This window comes from Geotrypetes seraphini, chromosome 14, assembly GCF_902459505.1.
Source record: "Geotrypetes seraphini chromosome 14, aGeoSer1.1, whole genome shotgun sequence".
NCBI lineage: Eukaryota > Metazoa > Chordata > Amphibia > Gymnophiona > Dermophiidae > Geotrypetes > Geotrypetes seraphini.
In genome coordinates, this window is record NC_047097.1 from 27,754,824 (window position 1) to 27,780,666 (window position 25,843).

The 25,843-nt window shown below is 41.8% G+C and overlaps 1 protein-coding gene across 1 annotated transcript in view; it reads right to left on the reverse strand.

The window, feature by feature from the left end:
• The window catches only part of STRC (stereocilin), a 109,968-nt gene that overhangs the window by 62,428 nt on the left and 21,697 nt on the right, over window positions 1-25,843 (reverse strand). Inside the window, exons 9-16 of the mRNA XM_033920781.1 lie at window positions 25,323-25,438; window positions 23,851-23,983; window positions 19,941-20,123; window positions 13,329-13,496; window positions 12,994-13,143; window positions 10,388-10,446; window positions 8,522-8,645; window positions 1,893-1,984 (exon numbers count right to left, since the gene is read on the reverse strand). Of these exons, the coding sequence (XP_033776672.1) occupies window positions 1,893-1,984; window positions 8,522-8,645; window positions 10,388-10,446; window positions 12,994-13,143; window positions 13,329-13,496; window positions 19,941-20,123; window positions 23,851-23,983; window positions 25,323-25,438 (1,025 nt within the window). The remainder of the gene's footprint in view (window positions 1-1,892; window positions 1,985-8,521; window positions 8,646-10,387; window positions 10,447-12,993; window positions 13,144-13,328; window positions 13,497-19,940; window positions 20,124-23,850; window positions 23,984-25,322; window positions 25,439-25,843) is intronic.

A 25,843-nucleotide genomic window follows, 5' to 3' on the forward strand; every position in this document is an offset into this window, starting at 1 on the left:
GTTGGAACCAAGCACAGTACCGGGTAGAGCTTTGGATTCTTGCCCAGAAATAGCTAAGAAGAAAAAAAATTTAAATTGAATCAGGTTGGGCAGATTGGATGGACCATTCGGGTCTTTATCTGCCGTCATCTACTATGTTACTATAATCTAATCTAATCTAATCTAAATCTTGGGTTTATATACCGCATCATCTCCGCAGATGGAGCTCGACACGGTTTACATGGTTAGGGAAGGAACGGAACTCCAGTGGAATTATATAAGTATGAGAGAAGAGAGGTTGGTGTGAGAGTGCCAGGAGCGGGACGGGGTTACGTTCTGGAGAAGAGCCAGGTCTTCAGATGCTTACGGAATGGTAGAAGGGGGCTCAAATTGCGGAGAGGGGAAGGGAGACTGTTCCAGAGCTGAGTGATTCTGAAAGGGAGGGAAGAGCCAAGTTTACCAACAAGGGAGATGCCTTTTAAGGAGGGGTAGGATAGTTTTAATTTTTGAGTGGATCTAGTGGAGGTTGGATTTGAGGAATTCCAGGATAGAGGGATAAAAGGAGGAAGGATACCGTGGAGGATCTTGAAGGTTAGGCAGGCACATTTAAAGTAGACCCTGGAAATAACGGGAAGCCAGTGGAGTTTGGATAGGAGCGGTGTGACATGGTCAAATTTACTTTTTGAGAAGATAAGTTTGGCCGCGGTGTTCTGGATTAGTTGGAGTCTGTGGAGGCTTTTCTTTGTTAAGCTTAGGTAAATGGAATTGCAATAATCCAATCTGGAGAGGATCAAAGTGGCTTACATCACAACTTAATCACATTTAAGAAAGGAACTCCAGTAGAGAAGGGAAAGAAATTACCATTTCTAAAACATATCCACTAAAACTTATATGAAATAAATCTAAATCAACACAAATTAATGCAGATTGCAGATTGCGGACCCCATTTCATTATTCAATTTGAGAGAGCCATTTGAAAAAAAAATATGCTTTTAGATGTCTCAAAATTTTGAAATGATTTTTCCTTCCTTAACTCTACTGGTAAATTGTTCCACAATATTGGAACTAAGTAGAAAAATGCACCATTTCGGGTTGAGGCAAGGTGAGCCTTTGAGATACGGGGAACAGCTACTCTATTGTCATTTAAAGATCTCAACAAGCGACTAGGTGTGTAAAATAACACTAGATTAGAAAGATATAATGGTTGTAACTCAAATAAAGCGCTATGTTCCAGCAAAGATGGGAGAGATGTCAGACCACTGGAAAGGGAAGGAGAGAGAGAGAGAGAGATGCCAAATCACAGACTGGAAGGGAAGGAGGGGAGAGAGATGTTAGACCTCAGGAAGAGGGAAGGAAGGGGAGAGAGAGATACCAGACCATGGGAGAGGAGAGAAATTCCAGGCTATGGGAAGAAGAGGAGAAAGATGCCAGACCATATGAGGGGGGAAGGGGGGGAAGACAGAGATGTCTGACCATGGGAGAAGGATGAGATAGTGCATAGGGATGGAGGGGAAAGGGAGACAGAGGGAGGAGATGGTGCACAGCAATGGGTGCAGTGTGGCTCTACTGTTTGCTCCAATAAAGATAGATATATATATATATATATATATATATATATATATATTTTTTTTTTTTTTTTTTAATGTACCGTTAGATGAATTCTAGGGGATGTGTGTTAGGTCAAGAGAACAAACTATATACATATATACATTTGGATTTTTCAAATCTAAATACGTCATCACCTTATAAGTTTCAAGTTTTATTAAATTTGAATATACCGACCATCAACAAGTATCTAGCCGGTTTACAAATTAAGATAGGATAAAACTAATACAATAAATATTGTTGTTTATGTAAACATTTTATCTATTTAAAATACCTTACTATCATCCTCAGCAGTGTATCGCACTTACGGTAAATCAGTAATAAATTCTGGTCCGAACCAAGACAAGTTTTCCCCCAGTAGCCCAGATCTTCTTTGGAGGTTTTCAAGGATACACTTTCTCTGAGGAACACAATGTCATCATTTTTCAGCACAGAATAAATAATGAAGACACTGGTGTATATATAACTATAGTACATTAAATATTCATATGACATGTTCCAGCCAAAACTAAAAGAGACGGTTTTATGAGAGGCATGAATATATATGATGCAAAAAAAAAAACCCTACCCCCAGTTAGAGTACACAGGTGTCCGTCCCCCCCCCCCATACCCAAGACATCCTGAAAATCTGGACAGAATATTCATACACACACATGCAATAAACCACTTTTCCCCTCAGTAAGTTAATACTAAAAATAGGTAAGTGTTCGGTTAACTTCCAAGGAGATAGATATATCTTTTTTGAATCTTCACAGCTATCTAGATTTATTGTAAGTAAAGGGCAGATTTCAACTAGTATACTTGTTAATACCCAAGAATGAAGCTCAAATAGACAGACCAGGTCAACCTTCAGGACTCCTCATTTTCTTTCTTTAATTACTAATTTAATTTGATAATTCTGTACGTTTCAAGTTTCTTCCTCCATTGATAGCGGACTAATTTACAGTCTAGGCAAAACAAAGATATCTTTCTAATTAAAATTTGAAAATTTCCTTTAAATGTTTTTGTTGCCGAGACTGTTTATTTTTGTATATGATGTATTTTTGGATCATGTTAAATTTGAAATTTAATAAAGATAAAATTAAAAATAAACTGTATGCTACACAAGCCCTTATAAGTATTAATTTGCAATGCCCTATACAGTGGTATATCATCTAAATTAATATGTGGAGGGTCATTTTCAAAACATATGTCTAAGTCTGATTTGGACTTATGGTGCTAGACGTCCAAAATCGGCAGTAAGAAAATGCCTATTTTCAAAAGGCAAACCACCATATGTCTAGAAATTTTATTTTATTTTTTCTGAAAATCCTCTATCTGGATGTCCAGGTCATTGGGACACCCAGACCGCCAGAATATCTATCTTTATACCACATTTTTGACCAAAACTTTGTCCAAGTCCCAAATGCCCAGAATAAGACCATTTGGATGTGGGAGGGGCCAGTCCTGTAATGGATTGGCCACCCAGACATGGCAACAGAGCAGTAGGGCACCTTAGAGGGCACTGCTGTGAACTTCACAGAAAGGGTGCCAGATAAACATCTCACCAGAACTCTTTTATAGGATATGGTGAACTCCCCAAAACCCTATACCCACCTGTCTACAACCCCAATAGCCCTTATAGCTGCAGGTGACGCCTATATGGCAGTAGGGTAGGGTTTTGATAGGCTCACATTTTCCACCATGAATGTAGTGGTTTATGGGCCTGGGTCCTCCTCTCTATGGTTCACTAGCCCACCCACCAGGCTACGTAAGACACCTGTGTGGAGATCTACTAGGCTTTCCTATACCAGGTACTGATGTTCTGGAGTCAGGTATCTACATTTGTATTCTGATCTTTGTGGGTGTGAAGGGGTCCGTGAGCACTGGGGGAATGTGGGGGTGTTTTGCCTTGATGCATGCAGTAGTCATCTGGTCAGTTTGGTCACCTCTGTGGCACTTCGACCCTTCTAAAACAGGACTAATTCAAATATATAAGTTCTGTCCAGGATGTCTTATAAAATGTTTGATTATCACAGCAAGACGTCCATGCCTAACCCGTCCTTGAGACTGCCCAAAACCCGCCCATAATATGCCTCCACCATGCCCATCTTGTGCGCTGAACGTACAGATGTTGGAACACCTCGCTAGACGTTCAGAACGATGGTTTCGATTATCGCCACTTGGATGTGCTGGCGATTAGGACATCAAAGTGCTGTTTTAGGATGTCTCTTTGATTATGGGCCCCTGACATCAACCCCTGACTACAAGAGGTTCAGAAAGGATATAAAAACTATACTCTTCAAGAAATCCCTGAGTAAAGCCTAATACCACGAACACCTCCCCTACCCCTGTTTCTACCTTTCCCTCTCTCAGAAACGATCTCCGATCTAACTTTGTAACCCTTCCCTCCACAACTCTTATTGTAATCCGCTTTGAACCGAAAGGTAAAGGCGGAATAGAAATCTGTAATGTAATGTAATATTACAGAATACAGTGGCCAGATTGATTTATGGCTTGGGGAAATTTGAGAAAGCTTCCCGACTGCTGAGAAATTTCAACTGGCTTCTTTAAGAATGTCTTTAAAATGGCTTGTTAACTTACAGTCATAACCTCCCCCCCCCCCCCCCCCCACACACACACACACACTTTTACTAAGCCGCGGTAGAGATTTCTAAATGACCTGACACTGCACTGATGCTCATAGAATTCCTATGAGTGTAAGAGCAATATTGGAGCATTTAATGCCCTGGGCTGCGGTAGAAACTTCTAGTAAAAGGGCCATTCTTAGGTAAGAATTCTTTAACTCTTTTTCAGATACAACTGCTTTCAAACAAATATTGTTTGGCTCATGCTTCCCTTTTTTAAAAATTAAAATACCCCAGAGTGCATAGGATTTAATATAAATCTATTCTAGAACATTGCTTTGATTATCAGAGTGTAAAAATCTGGAACAAACTACCATTAGATGTGAAATTTGTTTCATAAAGCTTTAAAGACATATTTGTTTTCAACAATAGGCTGAATGTTTTTATTTGTATAATTATCTTGAAATAGGTTGTAATTTCTCACTAAATATGCTAGGATCTCTTTTTTGTCGTCTGCCTTGAATCCAAAGGACACGGAATAAAATAAGCAAACTCTTTCTAAGCCTCTGCCTTCTTCTGACCTTGCCACTGGCATTAACAATTTTTTAGGCCTTGGGTAGGGTGAAGTGGGGTGGGATGAGGGCTTGTTGGTTCAGGTTTGGAAGATAGAAAATAAACACCAAGGATCATCCAGAACGGGAAAATCAGTTCCAATGGCTGAATATAAAAACTAAACTAAACCTGAAGTTTATATACCGCATCCTCTCCACGGAAGTGGAGCTCGGCACCGTTTACAAGAACTTAAAATATAAGAAGAGAAAGGAAAAGGTTTACATGAGCTTATATGTAGAATGGAAGAGTAAAGGGGAAAATAGAATGACATGTTAGAGAAGAGCCAAGTTCTCAGTTGCTTGCGGAATAGTTGGAGAGAGGCCAGGTTCCGCAGCGGGATAGTAAGGTCGTTCCAGAGACCTGTGATTTTGAAGAGAAGAGATTGTCCCAGTTTACCTGCATAGAGAATAGGGGAAGCATAGTTTATATCTTTGGGCCATTTGTAACATAAAACATAAAATCATTCTCAGAAAACACTTAAAAAAACCCAACCAAAAACGAGTTAATAGAAGCCAAATTTGGAAATTTGCCAGATTGACAACAAAGTTGCAGTTATGCAAGGAACAGATATTGGATTGGGGGAGGACTGCAGAGAGGAGTGCCTTTCCTCATATTGTACTGTGTATGTGTCTCACCCCTGCTCTATTGGGGGCCAGTTCAAAAGTCCTAGGGCTATAGGCAACCTTTTTGCCCTTCTCTTTCCTTCCCAAGTGCCCCCCACTCCCATTTCTTTCAAGCCCTCGGACCCTTGTCTGAGACTTTGATAATCAAATACAATCATGGTCACTTCAAAACCATCCTCTGTATAAATGCAGACTTGGACATCAGACTGTTGAATATCGACTTTTCATTCTTGTATATATATAATGAGGGCAACATCCCAAAGCCATTTACCTGGATAACTGAAAACTGTCCACCTTTCGTGTGGATAATGACTTATGGTTCTTTTGAGTTTCTCTGGCTGTCAGGATTTGTCGTTTTGCTTTGATTGCAGCTGCTCTTTGCACACATCCCCCACCCCGTCCCCCTGCGTAGTTTTACTAATGATTAAGCTGTTCCTGAGGATAACCTTGATAGAGTGAGAGTAATTTAGTCTCCATGTATACACAGTCTTTGGCCTCTCTGCTGACACCTGAATCAACCTAACTTTAGTGCTATACTGTGGAAGATGTCCAGAAGGAGACCAGGAAAAATGGAGAGGAGTTCAATAGGGGACCAGTGACCAAGGAGAAGTGGAGAGCTTGTTTCAGTCGTACGAGTATACAGAAGAATTGTTAAGTTATTTTGATGAAGAGAGCTTTAGCCTTGCAGGAAACGAGCTGTGAATATTGACTGTTTTCTGTAACTGCTGAAGCTGAATCTATTATATATAGGGTTACCGGACACATGGCCCGCCCTGTTCTGGCACCAGCTCCTCCCAGTCCCACCCCCACAAAGCCTCCTCTCTTCTTCTGGATGAGCTCTAGCCGTGTCTGTGGGACCTGGAGCATGCGCATATGTGTGCGATGTCATCCACATGTTCAGAGGCCCTCCGGAGCTCATCGGGGCTTTCCAAAACCCTGACATATATTCCAGGTTTTGGAACGCCCATCCAGGAGCCAGGATAGTCCTCTAAAGATGTAGCTTTATTACATTACATTAGAGATTTCTATTCCGCCATTACATTGTGGTTCAAGGCGGATTACAAAAGAGTTATAGAGGGTGGGTTACAAAAGAAGATCTCTGGTCATTTTCCAAGCGAGTAAAGAGTAGATCAGGTTGATTCGGGGGGGTCAGGAAGAAGATGGAAGGAAGGAAGGTACTCGTATTGTTAAGACTTTTTCAGGGATTTCTTGAAGAGTATATAGTCTTTATCCCACCTGAATGATTGTTTTGGTGTTATTCGGGACTAGAAAATCAATTGAAGTTAAATCTCGCTAAGACCAAAGTGTTATATATTGGCCGCAGGAAGAACTTGGTATCGTGTCCATCTGAGATTTCCCTTGAAGGTGAGGTCATCGCAGTGCAGGTATATATCTGTCTTAGGGGAAAACACCCTCCAGGGGTTCAAGACAAAGTTAGACAAGTTCCTGCTGAACAAGGATATACGCTGATAGGGCTAGTCTCGGTTAGGGCGCTTGTCTTAGACCAGAGGGCTACTGCGTGAGCGGACTGCTGGGCACGATGGACCACTGGTCTGACCCAGCAGCGGCAATTCTTATGTTCTTATGTTTGATTCTACTTTGTCTTTTAAGGCCCAAATTAAGGCAGTAATATCTGGTGTGATTGTCAAGCTGTGTCTATTGCGGAGGTTGCGTGATTATCTTTCTTATGATAACATCTCTACTTGACTATTGTAATTCCATTGATTTAGGTTTGCCTAAATGTGTCTTGTGCGTATTGCAGTTGGCCCAAAACGCCGCTGCACACGTTATTGTACATGCTTCGAAATTCAATCACATTATTTCGATACTCGAGAGCTTCATTGGTTACCAGTTGGTATGCGGGTCGAATTTAAGGTCCATTGTGTGATGTTTTAAGGTGCTTCAGCATAATTGCCCGTCAAGTGTCCGCTCTCTTTTGCAGTGGCATTGTCCTTCTCGTGAGCTACGGTCCTCAGACAGTTTGAAACTGGAAATTCCATTATTAGTAGCCGTAAGGTTTGCAGGGAACCGCAAATCTATGTTTTCTGTGCAGGGCCCGGCGCTTTGGAATGCCTTACCTTTGACATTGCGCCAATCAAACCTTCTCTGGTATTTTAGAAAGGGGGTGGAAACTGTTTTATTTGAGTGCCTTTTTTGGTGCTAGCCATGTGACAGTGTGAGTTTGAGCTGCTGTTTTATTGCCTTCTGCTGTTTTGTATTTTATTATGATTTTGTCTGTATTTATTGTACCCCGCTTAGGTTTGTGGATAGGTGGGTTTTCCGGGTCTTCCCCGACGTCTGGCAACCCTAATTATATAGAACCCTGGGTCTAACCATGCCTACGGGAGGAAATATATGTGCAATTCAGCCAGTTATGATGTGCTGCAAATGCTACAAGCAATGTTTGAGAAAGGAAAGGAGTATAATGCTCACCACATTTGTTTTTATGTAATAGAATGCTTGGAATGTGCTGTCATAAAATTAAGTTGGAGCTGAGAAGTGAGTTTAGAAGCAAGTCGAGCAAGGCTCCTGGGCTTTTGCCGCTGTAAAATTTGCTTCCCTAAAACTTGAGCTTACTCGTATGTATATTTGGTGTTGCTGTGCCTTATTTCTCTTACGCAGATACACAAGAGCCGAGGATATGCATATTGGGTACCAGATCACAGTAGACTCCTGAGACCCCTTTCCATTTAGAAAACAGAGGCAGACGTCCAATACATATCACCTGAATGACGTGTTTATGGGTGTGACAGGCCTTTCCTAACGCAGATAAGCCTATTATTTGTTGATCGTTGGAATTTCAGTGCATTTACTTGAATTGCACAGAGCACCAATTTAATTTGTAGGAGGAGGTTTTTATGCCTTGGAGGTTTTTTTTAACATATAGTAACATAGTAAATGACATCAGATAAAGACCTGAACGGTCCATCCAGTCTGTCCATTAGTTAGTCTAATTAAAAATTCATGATCAGCGACTTAGAGATGGTAACATAGGTGTTAAGTAAGTTCAAGACATGAACAATCTTCAACAAAATATTAGCATGCTGACCTTCAATCGCTAACAGAGACCTGGACTAAACCGTCACGCTTTAGAAATCTGTACCTCCATGTTTTGATAACTCAAGTGCTCCTTACCAGGCTTCTTGGCAATTTATTTTGGAACTCGTAAAGATGCTTCACGACTTTGAGAAAATCTGAAAGTGAAGTCCATTGCTGTAAGGTGTCGCAGTCTATCCCTGCTGCAAGAGTTCCCAGCTGTCTGCTCAGAGGAAAGGTAGCAAGATATTTAATTATTTTCACATATCTAAGGATTGCTACAGATCAACAAACACATTCGGTTATCAGCAGTTTTCTAAAGGGTAAGAGCTGCCTTATTTGGCCACCCTTATAAGAGTAAAGGTAAGGGAACCACCTTTCTGTGGTACAATCACAGAAGTTTATATTTTATTCACAAACAAACATAATACAGATGGGAGAATCATGTAGAAGAGAGCATGTCTACAATAATAAGAACATAAGAATAGCCTTACTGGGTCAGACCAATGGTCCATCAAGCCCAGTAGCCCGTCCTCACAGTGGCCAATCCAGGTCACTAGTGCCTGGCCAAAACCCAAGGAGTAGCAATATTCCATGCTACTGATACAGGGGAAGCAGTGGCTTCCCCCATGCCTTTCTCAATAACTATGGACTTTTCCTCCAGGAACTTGTCCAAACCTTTCTTGAAACCAGCTACGCTATCTGCTCTTACCACAACCTCTGGCAATGTGTTCCAAAGCTTAACTATTCTCTGAGTGAAAAAATATTTCCTCCTATTTAAAAGTATTTCCCTGTAACTTCATTGAGTGTTCCCTAGTCTTTGTCATTTTTGATGGCATAAAAAAATCGATCCCTTGTACCCATTCTGCTCCAGTCAGGATTTTGTAGACTTCATCATATCTCCACATCTCTTTTCCATCCCCTTTATCATCTTGGTTGCTCTTCTTTGAACCTTTTCTAGTGCCACTATATCTTTCTTGAGATAAGGAGGCTAGAATTGAACACAGTACTCCAGGTGAGGTTGCACCATGGAGCGATACAGGGGTATTATGACATTCTAAGTCTTGTTAACCATCCCTTTTTTAATAATTCCTAGCATCTTGTTTGCTTTTATGGCTGCCACAGCACATTGGGCAGAAAGTTTCATCGTATTGTTTACAAGGACACCCAGATCTTTTTCTTGGGTGCTAACCCCCAAGGTAGACCCTAGCATCTGGTAACGGGAAGGGGTAAAATGCCAACCTCACGGACCTGAGGGACCTCGCGGATCTAAAACCGCACATCCTTAAAAATCTGAGGTCCATGCCACTTGTAGTTAGTTTCTGGTTCTGACAGACCTCGATGGCAATTTAGCGCTGACGGATCTGTCTCAGCATAGGGAGGGGAAAGTATTAAGATCTGTCAGCGCTAAAATGTCATCGAGGTCTGTCAGAGCCAGACTCTAGTGCTGGAACAGCTCTAAAACAAATCCTTTAAACCGATTTCCTGCAGCCCCAGTAAATTAAAAAATCTGAGGTCCGCAGCTCTTACAGACCTCGATGACAATTTAGCGCTGACGGATCCTAATACTTTTCCCTCCCTATGCTAAGACGGATCCGTCAGCGCTAAATTGTCATCGAGGTCTGTCAGAGCCAGAAACTAACTATAAGTGGCATGGACCTCAGATTTTTAAGGACGTGCAGTTTTAGATCCGCGAGGTCCGTCAGGTCTGTTTTACCCCTTCCCTCTGGTAACTGTGATTCGGGTTATTCTTCCCAATGTGCATCACTTTGCATTTGTCCACATTAAATTGCATCTGCACTTGGACGCCCAGTCTTCCAATTTCCTAAGGTCTGCCTGCAACTTTTCACAATCTGCATGCGTTTTAACAACTTTAAACAGAGACTGGAAATACTTGCTCAAAGTACACATTGGTCATTACAACTTTTTGTGTCAAGAAAGAAATATTCAGTGAAATAAACTTACAGGACCATGTCTTTGGTAACATTTCTACTGACTCGAATCTTCTGCCAGAGGAGCTGGGCCTATGGCCAGAAAAGAGAACAGGGTTGTAAAGAAAACTCCTGAAACAATTATTATTCACAGTGACCTCTTTATCACCAAAAACAAGAGGTCTTCACTGTGTTGTCAAGAGTAAGGTAATTTACAGCACAGCCAAGCGAGATATTAAAACTAATAACTGACTTTGCCACTGGCATCACCACAGACCCAGCCTGAGGCCTTGTTGCAAGGAGTTGAACAGTATGGCAGGCATTATCCTGACTATCTCAAGAAGATATTGAATGCTTGAGTGTTTGTAATACCTTTGGTAGATGACTACACTAAAGTGTACGTGTATAGCTATTAGCAAAGTATATTTTTCAAGTTTCCAAGTTTATTCTATGTTTGATATCAGAAAGTATCTGATCGGTTTACAATACTAAAATGAAGGAACAGTTTGAAAAGAAAAGGCGTCATTTTATAAATATAACATAAGTGACTGACGACACATAGACAAATTTGGTACATGAGGTACTGGGGTTGGGGCAATGAAAAAAATATATTTAAGTAAAAATAAAATTTAAGCGGAAGGTAAGAGAGGAGGGATAAAAAACAAGGGAGGGGGAGACGCTTTTTAAAAGTGGTTCTCCATCATTGAACGTGCAGATATTGACGGTTCATTTAATAAAATACTGCTAGATTTTTTTTGCATAAAATGTCTTATCAATGTATCATTGCTGAGTATGAAAACATAAAAGTTACAGCTATAAGCAAAACTAATAGCTTATTTTAAGAAAAACAGAACTTTATATAATTAGTGGCTTTGAGTGGCAGGATGGGCTTTTAAAAAATCTAATTCATAGGAAAACCTTACATTTGCAGTTTTTCCAACTTCAGGTTTTTCTGGACAACCCCATCAGTTTCCCATTATGTCAACATAGTGGTATGCTGAATATAATACCACTTCAACTGGCCTGCTACTATTGACGCAGCTGAATGCTGATAACTTCTAGCCTGCAGAACAATCCTGGCTCTGCCTAGATTTTGTTTGATTGATTCTTGATATACCTAGGGTTAAGAGACGTCCAGATTTCCCCAGACATATATCCTCTTTGTTAGAGAACTATTCAGGCATCCGGAAGGCTTTTTAAAACCCAGCACTTTGGGTTTTGAAAAGCATTGAGATCGGGCACCCCAGACTCGCTCCAAAGAGACGAGGTTTGTGTGGGGCTGGAAATGGGGGGGGGTAATACCAGGTGGGTTTGGGAGTGAAATGGGGCGGGGCCAGGTACAGAACAGGGGTGGGGGTCACATGTCCTCTTTTTCCCGATCTAAAATCTGGTAACCCTAGCTATACCACCTTACTCTTGTACAACCAAAGCAGTACATATTACATGCAGGTACTTTCTCTGTCCCTAGTGGGCTCACAATCTAAATTTTTTACCTGGGGCAATAAAGGGTTAAGTGATTTGCCCAGGGTCTTGAGGAGCCACTGTGGAACTTGAACCTGGGTCTCCTGGTTCTTAGCCTACTGTACTAACCTTTAGGCTACTTCTCCATACATTTGTATGACCACCACTGAAAGAATAATGGGGCCATTTGGCTGAAGCTAAGTTTGGAGATGCTTCATCCATTAGCAAGGAAAACAAAACCTTACTTAGCCTTATTTGTTGCCCCTCTTCCTGTGATTTCTAGGATTACCACACTTACTTCAAAGGACTCTTTACAGAGATTAAAATGTATGTTTTATCTGATGTCTACCAGCCAACAAAGTCCAGTACTTTCCAGTGAGAGGGTCATACTGGATCGCAAGGGCTCCTTCTTCTGTAACTAATTCACCTCTTTGTTATTTTAGCTTTATTCTATTCTTACCTACAACTCTACAGTCATTTGCTGCTCTTTAAACCTTCCTTGGAATGACAGAATTGGAACTGGGGAACACATTCCTCTCCCCTCTTTAGATTCTCTCTCCCCTTATTCCACCTACTAGCCCCAGCTTCCTGATCCTGAAATTTTCTTCTCTGATCCATCCTATATTCCATCTATCAACCCCCCCCCCCCACCCCTCCGGTCTCTCCCTGGGGCCTCATTTTACTCTCCCAGATCCTCCCTCCAACTGTTATGATAAGTTGCTTCTTCTCTAGATCATGCCGCATTTCATTCTGACGGACCCTGGATGTTGTTTCCCTTCTGCTGCTTCTCTCTCCTGCTGAGACCCATCCTAGACAGGCCTGAAAAGCCAACATGGTAGAATGACTATCTTGACCCGACCCTCGTGTCTGTACAATTTTTAATTATGCCATTGGCTCATTTGAACCCTTCCCGCAACTTTCTAATGTGAAATCACCCACCTAGCTTAAGCAACTATATGGAGAGGAAAAGGAACCAGGCAGTACCATGGCCAAGTTTTTAGTACGCTTCCTAACTGATAGAATTAATTTTGTTGGAGTACATGAAAATGAATAGAAATAAACCAATATGTTCTCATCGTCGTTATTTTGTCTCGCAGTATACCAGTCACCTTGTGTAAGTTTATCATGTGACAGTGTCATAAATCAGAGAGTAAAATTGGAAGCACTGAGATGGTCTACCTGCTGCGGTGCCCAGGGAATCTCACTGTATTGGCTGATGTTGACAAGTAGATTTTGTGGATCCAAGGGAAGGAGTTTCAGGGGTACAAATGGTAGAAGGCAGATCAGCTGGGGAGACCAGGGACATTGCTGACCAATGAGCTTCTGAGCCTAGTAAAGGGAAAAAAAAAGTCATAAGAAAACCAAGCATGCCATGTGACTTGATCCACCAATGAGAACAAATGACTTCTCTTGATGATTAGTGACCTGCAGAAATAACGTCAGTCCTTACGTTTCTTTTCATTAAGAGAATCCAACCTAACATGAGAAGGCTGCCTCAGAAGAAAGACTCCTACCCTAAGTGTACGCAGGATTGTAGCTTTCTGCGTGGAGGAGAGATGAGACAGGACTGCAGGCAGACACTGGCACATGTTGGTTAGGGCTGAAACAGGAAGTGACTGTAGGAATTCAGGACTGAGGCCAGACAGCAGGCTGTGAAAATTGCAGATCACCGTTTCTGCAACCTGTAGCAGAAACATCGGAGAAAAGAAGCTAACACACCACTCCAGGTGTGCTAAGTTTAGACAGTTTAACAGTACATGTTTATCTACCAGATTGTTCTACCCTTACCTAGGTTAATTCGTCCAGACTGTGCAAAGCCATGGTATAATCTACAGGGGTAATAAGCCAGCAGCATAGGATTTAGAAAAAATTAATCTTATTGTTTTAATCCCATTGACAGCAATAGTAATATACCCCACAATAGAGAAGTCATACATTCCGCAATACAAGGGGTTGCTGAAAAGTTCTCAGGCCAACTAATAAAGTTGGGGCAGTCTCCATCAAGGGCTATATACTTACCCCCTCTCTTATGAACGCATAGCACGGCGCTAAAACTGTGCTATGCATTTGTAAAAAACGGGGTTAGTTCAGTGATTTTCCACTTTTTTCATTCTGTCATAAGAACATAAGAATTGCCGCTGCTGGAATTGGTTAAGGAGAGATCTTATGTTTTCCGTAAGATGGAGAACTTTGAAAACCAACTGAGGAAAAATAATTCCTGAATTTTCCAAAGTGTCCTATTATATCACCAGTTGAGATGGCTAGAAAATACTTTTGTGAAACTTTAGCCATTCCATCAGAAAATCTACCTCCAATTGTTAGGGCCTACTATTTGAATATAAAGACACCACAAGAGGAATCCACCCCTACAGGAATTCCAACGGATAAAGTAGTGGACATGAATTTGTCTTCATTTTTGGAAAATTCTCTTGAGGTTGTCACTCATAGAACTACCATATTGTTGACGCTTGCCTTGGAGAGTGATAGGGAATTTATTCTTCGTATGTATTTTGGTCATATAAATGATAAGTTTTGGGGCTCTAATGTTTGAGTTTTTCCTGATTTAGCTCAGAGGACCCAGAGACGTAGGAAGGAGTTCTTGTCCTTAAGGCCAAGAACTCTTGCTTTGGGGGCTACATTTCTTGTTAAATTTCCTGCAAAGTGTTTTATAAGTTATCAAGATAAGAATTTTCTTTTCTTTGAGCCTAAACAACTTTTGGATTTTGTTGTATCAAAAGAAAGGTTGGTAACCATGTCTAGTGAAGTATGGCCTGCCAGCTGGCTGTAATTCGGGAATCTAATGCCGTGACTTTTGGAAGCTTATTTCTTTTCTTGATCTTCATTTTTGTGGACTAAATAAGATATAGTTAATGTTTCTTTATAAGCTTTATTGAATAGGATTTCTGGATCTGTAGCATCGTGTAAAAGCAATGCTTGTATTAAAATTTAAAATCTTATAAATAATAAATAATTAAAAAAAAAGAATTGCCGCTGCTGGGTCAGACCAGTGGTCCATCGTGCCCAGCAGTCCGCTCATGCAGCGGCCCTTAGGTCAAAGACCCTAACTGAGTCTAGCTTTAGGTCAAAGGCCCTGAGTCTAGCCTTAGGTCAAAGGCCCTAACTGAGTCTAGCTTTAGGTCAAAGGCCCTAACTGAGTCTAGCCTTAGGTCAAAGGCCCTAACTGAGTCTAGCCTTACCTGTGTACATTCTGTTCCAGTAGGAACTTATCCAACCTTGTCTTGAATCCCTGGAGGGTGTTTCCCCTATAACAGCCTCCGGAAGAGCGTTCCAGTTTTCCACCACTCTCTGGGTGAAGAAGAACTTCCTTACATTTGTACGGAATCTTTTCCCTTTTAACTTTAGAGAGTGCCCTCTCGTTCTCTCTACCTTGGAGAGGGTGAACAACCTGTCTTTAACTACTAAGTCTATTCCCTTCATTATCTTGAATGTTTCAATCATGTCCCCTCTCAGTCTCCTGGAGTAAGTGTATAGTCCTTGGTGGAGACTGCCCCAACTTTGTTGTTTGGGCTGAGAACTTTTCATAGCCCCTCGTAGAGAAGTAAAGTGCTATTAAGAAGAAATGATGTTGAAAAGATCTGGTTTGAGGCAATACTTACATTTTCCCATGAGGCAATCTGTCGCAGTAGCAGAAAGGCCTGCAGACAAAGATGGGAAAATACTGCATATTTAAAAGAAACCTTATCATTTTATCAAAAGGCTACCATCCAACCCTGCTTGACACAGGTACAGGTGAGCTACCAGTAGTTCTGTTTATTGAACTCTTACATTATTCAGTTTTCAGGTTTATTAAAAAATTTGATATACCGCCTTATTAAAAATTCAAAGCAGTTTTACATAATATAAAAACAAAGTATGCTAAGAACGTACATTAAAAACAAATTACAAATAATGCTATAAACAATCAAACGCACTGACAAACATTAACTTACCGATACTAGATGGAGAAGGGCAGGAATGCAATTTGTATAAAGAGAAAGAGAGGGGAAGAGGGATCAAGACAAAAGGAAGGGGAACAAAGTATAAAAAGTCTAGAATAATGTAAAATAAGCTAAAATGATTAAAAGATGGCAAGGAACAGATTTCCATTACTGTCCTTAAAAGGACTATTATACACCATATGCATCTTTAAAAAGAAAAGCCTTTTAAATGTTACTTTTAAATTTATCACAGTGCAAGATTCTCCTGAAGAAAGTCACACATCCAAGAAGTGAAGCGATTGTGGAAAGAGCTGAGTCCTAGTCTTGCCTGATATTTCACCTAACTAGGGTTATCAGTTTTGCTGAAAGAGCCCTCACAGTCCCTGGTTCGGAAGGGTGAGCAGGCCGGAGACAAAATGTGCAAATCTCTATAAAGTGCAAAACTTGAAAAGTGTTGAAATCCACCTGTTTCAAATTCAAAGGGTAATTCTATAACAGGAGGCGAACATTTAAGTGCCATTTGAGCAAACAGATGTATAGAATATCGTCATCTGGATTCAGAAGTGTTTACTTTTCCTGTGAAAATGAAGCTGGGTGGGTGTCATTCTACAGCGATGCAGCATACAAGTGGCTTACAGTATAATTGCAAGGGGGCCCTGAGCAGAACATGGTGGGGGGTTCCTACCTAGGGTTACCAGATTTTATGTCAGTAAAATCTGGACTCCTAGACCAGCCCCCAGGCCCACCTATCCCTGCCCCATTACGCCCCCCCCCCCTTTGTCATCTTGCCCTCAGCAGATACTAATAAGGACCCATTTTTCAAATTCACTTTACTTAGGTCTTCCATCCTCTTTGTTAACCCCATCACTCTCTAACGTAAGCACATAAATAGATGTGCTATTTGCGCATTCAGATTATAGACTACTAGCACTTACGTTAAGATTTGTGCGAAGGTGCTAGAAGCTGAGAAGAATCTTAGTATGTAACTTGCATAGCGTGCATTGGCTTTTTGGTAGAGAGTGACTGTTAACATGGGAATTCCTGCGGTAATGGGGAAACACTGCCAATTTTGCCCGGTATTACCATGGCAATGGTTGACTGTTCCATGGTAATACTGAGGAAATGAGAACCGCTTCCATGGTAATACCGTGACAATGGGGACTGAGGGCACCCTCCCCAAGCCTACCTTTTAATGTCCCCAGTGGTCTAATGGATTCTTCAGGAGTAGGAAAGAGCCCAATTCTTTCCTGCCCCTGTTGCTGCTAGAGCCACCTGCCATTGCTGGTCCAAAGAGTCTCAAAATGGTTGCCCCATAAAGTCTCGGCAGCCATTTTGAGAAACTTCAGACAGGCAGTGGCAGACAGCTCTAGCAGCTGCAAGGGCAGGAAAGAGTTGAGCTCTGGGAATATTAAAAGGTAGGGTACAGGGGGTTTAGATCAGCGTCGAACCATGTGTGGGTAGGCAGGAGAGACAGATGGCAGGGGAGGTGAGACATAGAAAAATAGCTCGCAGAGCAGGAAGGGATGGATGGCACAGGAAGAGGGTTGGGGTGTAACAAAGGGCGGGCCCCCTCCCCACGCTTCTCCCTCCACACTGGCGTCGGGGAAGCAGGCTGGGTCCCAAGGTCCCTGCACCTCCTCCTCTTCACTTTCTGTTGGTCGGCTTCAATGGGTCAGCAGTGACTGCTACAGGCTGCCTGTCAGTAACTCAAGACACCTCTCCTTTGCCACTATTTGCAACTTCCTGTTTCTGACGGAGCAGGACGCAGCAGAGGACAGGCTTCTGGGTTAGCGGCAGGCAGCCTGTAGATACTGTTGATGCTGACTCTGACCTGTTGAAGCTGGAGAGTGAAGAGAGGGAGGTGCAGGAGCCAGCATGAGAAACATATCCCTTTGTTATGTTTGTCCCTTTTTTTACAGTGGTCGGTTACAGTGGCGGTAAGCTTAACAAAGGGATATGAGCCTTGAAAAAAAACCCTTTGGGTGAAACATGTTGGCGGTAAAATCCCTGAAAGGAAGATCACCAGTTTTAAGCTAAGTACTTAAACTATATACACACTACAAGGTGGTTAAACTAATTTCTATATTTAGAGAATAAAAGCTTTAAGATCCAGTGAGGAAGCAGTGCATAAAGCCTGGGACAATGAATATACTTGAGTCCTAGGTGGCACTTCTGAGGATCTGTGAATATACAAGAGCAAATGTGAAGAGTATATTGGAGGTGTTTCATTTACACACTCTGGCTAATGGTTTGACTGATTACTCTCAAAGAAGATCTTCACTTTAGTTTAAATAGAGTGCTATTTGGGAAATTGATGTAATAGCACTTTAAGGATATTTATGTGGTTTTACAAAGATATTGTGTAAGGTTGAAATATGATTATAATAAAAATTGATATTCTGAGAAAAATGTATTGCAAATCGTAATATTAAATAGCTTCTAGGGAAGTTTGAGCATGCATATTCATGGACAGGTTTAAGAACCGCTGGCTTAAAGAAAGCTTTTTTACTTGCATGATTTTATAGAGTAAATTGCTTTTCAACTTTTAGTTGATTTGCTTCATCATTATTGGACTTATTAAAATTATATATGAACATAGGGTAAAGGGACTTGGACTTGATATACCGCTTTTTCTGTGTGGTTACATGCAAAGCAGTTTACATATTTTAGGCAGGTACTTATTATAAGTACCTGGGGCAATGAAGTGACTTGCTCAGAATCGCAAGAAGCTGCAGTGGGAATTGAGCTCACAACTACAGAATGACACTGTGACAAAATTCATCACCGTCCCCATCCCCGCGGATAACCGCGGGAAACCATCTTCATGTCATTCTTTAAAGAGAGAGGGAAGAATCAGAGTATGAATGGCCACAACCACTGACCCGCAAGCTTTGCTTTGAAGAATGCTGGTGTAGAAGGACCGAGGTTGAAACAGACACTACAGAATGACAGTCTCTGGTTCCAGAGCAGATATTGTGATGTCATAATGCCTCATTCCACCAGTGCCTAAGAGCCAATCACATCAGTGATGTCACAATGGCTTCATTATCCTTGGCTCACATAAGAATCAGAGTATGAATGGCCACAACCACTGACCCGCAAGCTTTGCTTTGAAGAATGCTGGTGTAGAAGGACCGAGGTTGAAACAGACACTACAGAATGACAGACTCTGGTATCCAGAGCAGATATTGTGATGTCATAATGCCTCATTCCACCAGTGCCTAAGAGCCAATCACATCAGTGATGTCACAATGGCTTCATTATCCTTGGCTCACATAAGAATCAGAGTATGAATGGCCACAACCACTGACCCGCAAGCTTTGCTTTGAAGAATGCTGGTGTAGAAGGACCGAGGTTGAAACAGACACTACAGAATGACAATCGCTGGTATCCAGAGCAGATATTGTGATGTCATAATGCCTCATTCCACCAGTGCCTAAGAGCCAATCACATCAGTGATGTCACAATGGCTTCATTATCCTTGGCTCACATAAGAATCAGAGTATGAATGGCCACAACCACTGACCCGCAAGCTTTGCTCTGAAGAATGCTGGTGTAGAAGGACCGAGGTTGAAATAGACACTAGAAAATGACATGGGATTATTTCCTGCGGTTATCCACGGGAACGGTGATGAATTTTGTCACCGTGTCATTCTCTACTCACAACCTCAGGATGCTGAGACAGCTGCTCTAGCTTCTAGGACACTCCTCCACCTGTTGCTGTGTGCTGTACAATTGGTTTGTCATGCTTTTAGTTGCTTATTTAGTAATTTATATATGTAATTGTAATCTATAGAGAATAAGGGGTACATTCTATAAATAGCACTCAAATTTAGGTATGAAGGACTATTCTATAAAAGGCTTTTTGGTCATTACATTGACTTTGTGGAATAAATTCCCCAAGAATGTGCAATTGGAACTGGACTATCTGCAAGTCTAAACGGGTCCAAGTTCAGCTGTGGGTGCAAGCTTTTGGAATTATGTGAGGGTGAACACTGTAGACGGAGATTGTGCGTGGTAGTGATGGTGTATGGATGTGAGAGGGTTAGGCAGGATTTTCTTGTACTGTATTTGATAGGCGGGTTGGTGCAGCGAGTTATTTCATATAATGTCCTTGTTGCTGTAAGTCACCTCGGGGTGGTCTGGTACAGGCAGTGGATAAATCTGAATAACGAAATGTGTGCTCACCTGGGCTGGTGTTAGGTCAGCAGGCTGGAGCTCTGGAAGGATCGCTCTCACCTGAGTATCTGACAGTCTCTGTAGAAACCTGACGCCCAGCTCGGGAAGGAGTCCCCTCCAGGCCCTGAGCTCCCTGGAGCCAAAGGCAGTAACATTCATGGTTTGTAGGAAATTTACTAGTGAATATGCCAGCTGGAATCAAAGCAGAACAACCAAATATACTAAGATAGAATGGGCATTTTGCAAAAGAACCTGGCAAACGTTAAGCTCAGACATTGTTATGTCAACCAGGTTTTCAATTCTGCCTTTACCCACTCCCACTCCCAGGAGTGGGATCCCTAGGATAGAAGACTTGGGGGTGGGTCAGTAGAGTGGGCTATGGCCCTTATCTGCCGTCATCTTCTATGTTTCTATTCAGTTCAAGGTCGGATTACATTATAAGAGGTTGGGTCAGTTACCCAGGAAATTACAATGGAGAGTTTGACACGAACATTCAATAGAGTTGCTAGTACAGGTAGATCAGTACAGTTATTAATGCAGTTAGGCCATAGCTACAAATACAGAGATACAAGTTCAAGTATGTCATTGTTGGCTCATCGTTATGTCCCAGGAGTTGCATTAGACATTCTCCTAACTACACTTTGTAGAAGGACTTTAATGAGCTCAGCAAGCAGCTGTTCTCATGGCTAAAGTAGGCTCTTGAAACATTATATAGTAGAGGAGTTTGGGTTTAGCTCATGCCTTTCTTAACAAGCAGTATTGTATCCCTGGAAGGCTTGCAATCTGAGCTTGTACCAAGAGCAATAGAGCAGTGTATTGCAAACAGGTGTCTACTCAAATGGAAGAAAAGCCTCGGGTTTTATCGGCAGAGCCCAAGCTCAAACCACCACATCATTGGCAAAAAACTTCCATGGAGTGGCAATCCGCTATTGAAGTTTAAAAAAATGGTTGAGGACTGAGATTTTTGGCAACTGAAACCACTGTGAGTGTTTAAAGCAGTCTGTTACATTGGCAACGTTTCACGGCACTGAGCCGTTTCTTCAGGGCTATTGTAACCTTGCTTGGATTTTCACAGAGAGACAGTGTTGTACTCAGGATCTCACCAGTGTCCTGGGATTGTCCATGGAAGTTTTTTGCCAATGATGGTGGTGATTTGAGCTTGGGCTCTGCCAATAAAACCTGAGGCTTTTCTTCCATTTGAGTCGACTCTCAGCTTTATTTAAGTGGAGTTTTTTGTACTACTTTATATTTTCCCACTTCACCTTTTGCAGTATTGCAGATAGGTGTGCCATGAGACACCGGCAAGGAGGAGAGACGCCGGCTGACTGTTTACAGGACGAGAGGCACAGGATGTGCCTATAGGATGGTAAGCAGTCAGCCGGCACTGATGACTCTCCTCGCTGGCATCTCTCCTCTTCCCGCACCTCCCCTCTCGAGAATCCTCCACCAGTGAAGTGACAGGTTCAGGGTCGTGGTTGGAGGGCCTCTGCGCATGCAAAGATGTGGACGTGATGACATCACACATGTGCATGACATTGCGTCGATGTCCATGCACTTCCAGATGTCTTATGGCCACGGCACCGGGTTTGGTGTGCTGTAACGCCCAAAGGTTAGTAGAACACTGCAATAGAGGGTTAAATAAATTTGAATCCTGGCTTTCCTGGTTCTCAGCCCAGTGCTCTAACTTAAAGAGGGAGGCATAATAACCTAATGCTTAGATGGTAAGCCTTCCAGGGACACAAAACTGCTTGTTAAATGCAAAGTTCTCTACTATTATATATAATGTTTCCTGTGGAAAAAGACATGGAAAAATACTACACTGTTCTCATTTAAGCTTCTTACAATTTCCAAACTAATAGGCTAGAAAACTTTAAAGATATGCATTGCAGCTAGGAAATCAAAAGATTTTTTCTAGCTCATTGGCATCCAAGCTGCAAGGGACCTCTGCCTTAACCATTGTAGCATGAAATGATTCACTTTTGCCGGATGTAGCAATTAAAGAACTATAAAATTATTGCTTGAACCAAAGTGTGTTTCTGAGAGACTCTAGCTAGCTATATGCTGTAAACCTGAGACAAAGGAGTTAAGCACCTACTCAGTGAAGACAAAAGATAGTTAGTTTGGTATCATTGTTAAAGAGAACTTTTCTCTGCAAGATCCACTCCCTAGTCTATGGGGGCAATGCTTAGTAATCAAATTTTGAGGACCTGAAATTCCAGAACAAAAGACACAGGAGCCTAAACCATTCAAAACTGAGAAAAGACAAAACCCACTGAAACTTTCAAGACAAATGACCTTATTAAAATTCAACTCTCTAATACTTTACCCAACCTCCAAAATATCCAGCGTTCCCCTCCGTAGAATTACAAATTATTAAACATACTCTCATATATTTCAAATGTAACAAAATGTGGCCTCGGGTACACCTCCTCCATCCTTAGCAGTGTTCAATATCGGTTCAATACCGGTGTTTTCATTCCTCATTGGCTCACATTCTTTTTATTTTATTTTTTTTTTTGCAATTATTTAAGTAAACTTTTTTATCCACCGTGCTCTTTTTAGAAGTTTCCTTGAGATTATTCTATTTAAAAATGTTCAAATAAGTTATATACCAGCTTATCATGGGTTACATGATCCGACATGTTTTGCAACAATTTGCTTTATCAAGGATCCCCCAGAGCCATTGTGTCCACCATCTTACTCAAAGTATTTTTGCAAGTATTAGAGAGTTGTGTTATATGATTCCCAACCATAAATGAAACAGATTTAAATAGTGTCATCTTTAGTGTGAGTGCACACTATTAAAATTCAAGCAGGCACTGCCCTGCTAGTAACAGAAAAGGTTTTGAATTGAATTCCTGAGCTGTGATTGGATACTATGCCAGACTCCTCAAAGACTGGACATTTCCTGCCTATCGGACTTCAGTCTCCCAGAATCCATAAAAGAGGAAAATTCACCTATGCTCTTTCTCTTGGGATCATTACTGGCAACACAGTGCTGTACCCTCTCTCCTCTGCGATGACGATGCCATGTGCTCCTAAAGAACTTTACAACTAGCAAGGCCCTGCATCATAGTGAGTTACTTTTAATCCAGCTTAAATTAATCATTCTGCTTCTCTAGCAATATTTTATCTTGTGGCACATTTCCCTTGTGAGAAGATCCCTGAATTGTGACTAAAATTTACTGCTTGCCTGCCTAATCTTATAAATAAATTTTGCTCTGCAAAAATAAAATTTTAGTTTTTCTTTAAATGCTCTAAGGCAGGGGTAGGGAACTCCGGTCCTCGAGAGCCGTATTCCAGTCGGGTTTTCAGGATTTCCCCAATGAATATGACTGAGATCTATTTGCACGCACCGCTTTCAATGCATATTCATTGGGGAAATCCTGAAAACCCGACTGGAATATGGCTCTCGAGGACCGGAGTTCCCTACCCCTGCTCTAAGGGCTCCTTTCACAAAGCTGCGTTAGCGGTTTTAGCGCACGCTAAATTGCCCCACGCGCTAGACGCTAACGCCAGCAGTGAGCTGGCGTTAGTTCTAGCTGCGTAGCGCGGGTTTAGCGCTCGCTAAAATTCTGCGTGCACTAAAAACGTTATCGCAGCTTTGTAAAAGGAGCCCTAAGTTTCTGTTCTTTAATATTATACATAGCTAAGAGGTAAATAGGAAGTGCATTCCACAAATTAACATCTATTAAAAAATATACTCTTCGCTTTAAGAGCGATATATTTTATTGGTGGAGAATTCTTGCAACACCTTGAGCACATGGGAAAAAAACTGGTAGTGAATGAAACATGCACTACAGACTTGCAGAGGTATCTTTTCTATGTAAATTCAGTTTCTACATGATAAAATTCCGGTGCTCATCACAACATTTTTCTCCCTGGCCTGCTCACCCTCCCGAACCAGACTTTAACTCACTCGTCCATGTGGATTCAGGGTTCCGTCTGCAATACATTCTGAAAGTTTCTTCACCACCAGTCCAAAGGGGTCACGCAATGGAAAGAGATTCTGAAGGTCTTCGTAACTCAGGAAGCAGGTCAGATACCCAAGCCTACCCAGATTTAATAAAGAGCTTTTCAATAATATTGTAGCACACCTGTGTCATAGAGACTGCAAAGAAACATTGAAAGAGGCCTTTATTGCTATGGTGCAAAGTAGAAAACTCCCGTTATTCAACTGCACTCTCTTTTTCTATAGTACAGTTAATGAATCCCATCTTCCACAGTGGTAGGCACTGAACCTCCACCAAGTAAGCTGTCTTCTATACATGTTGTATATTTTTTTGAATTGTACGTCAACTTGAGCCTAATTAGACATAGAGTGACTCATAAATCTTATATTAGAATCTGTTCCCTTATATTTTAGGGTTCGGTAAAGCAAAATGCTCCCTAACGCACAGGGCTGGCTCAACCTATGGGCCAGGTGAGACACTGGCTCAGTGCACTGATCACAAAGGGTGTCAAAATCCCAGTCCAGTATCTCTCCCTCTCTCTTTCCTCCCCCCTCAAACTGGGTAGGGGGGGAGGAAAGATGCCAGACTGGGATTTGTGAATTTTTGCATCCTTTATAACCAGTGGAAAGAGGGAGGTTGAGAGAGAGAGAAGGGGAGCTACCAGATTTCAGGTGGGGAGGCACTGATGCAAAGGTTGGCTCATGGTGTTGCAGTCCCCTTGAGCTGGAACTGCCAACACTGAACAGATTTTCAAGCAACTTTCACAGATTTAATAGTTCAAGTATTTTTATTAATTTTATATGATAATTAACAAAATATACAGATATCTAAAATAAAACAATCCAACTTTACAAATCATGGGTGATACAGTCAAACCTCGGTTTGTGAGTAACCCGGTTTGCGAGTGTTTTGCAAGACAAGCAAAGCATTCTCAAAACTTGTCTCACAAATCGAGTGTTGACTTGATTTGCGAGCACCTTCCCCCAAGAACTGTCATCGTTCCCCCCCCCCCCCCGCTTGCAAAGGCCCCCCCCCCCCCGCCCCTCGTCTGGCACCAGCATGCAGCCCACAGGAAGTGCCGGTGCCACTTGAAGAACTTCCTGCCTTTGCCGGGCCTTGAGCATGCATCTGTGCATGCTCAAGGCCTTCTCATTCTCCCACCATAGGGTGTGTATGCATGTGTTAGTATGTCTGCTCAAACACTGGTTGATCATACACTCTAACATACACATGCTGGGGCCACTACAAATGTTTTGTGAACATCTGTTTCAAAGATTATATTAGGACACTAAAGAGGCAAGTGATCTAGCATCCCAAAACCATCTTTTCTTCTTTGCCATCGCCACACACAGTTGTCTAATGTGAAATACAACACAATGAGCTTTGACACTAGGTTTAAAGAGCTTGTGATCAGACATAAGGAAGAGAATTTCCTTACCTGCGAATCTGCTCCTCGGTGATGATCTCGCTCCTATTCATAAAGCTTTGTGCTACATAGCGCCCTTGTACCACTCCCAAATGAACATTTTTCCATCCATCTGCCAGTAATCGTATCTGATTCACAATAAACAGTGATCAGTGATCTACATGCAACTAACTCCTGATTGCTTTGCCATTACTCTTAAAGCAGCACATTTTGTAGACTCGCCTGGAAAGCCTAAATTATATCTTCACATTTGTCCAAACCACCCTCCAAGATCCTTTAAAATTATATACTACATACTTTGATAGTATAAGAAAAGCTAGAACCAGATCAACAGAAATTCAACTAGTAGAGAAGAAGCACAGTACAGTGTCAGAGTTGTGTGGTGCATCAGTGTTGCAATGCCAGGTGATATAGGCGTAGACTCCTAATGTGAAATCTTGTATCACATATAGCTTGGGTTCCTCTGCCTTATATGCTTCACGGTGCACTTGCAGGGGGGGGAGGCACCAGGGTTACTACAGATGGGCAGACTG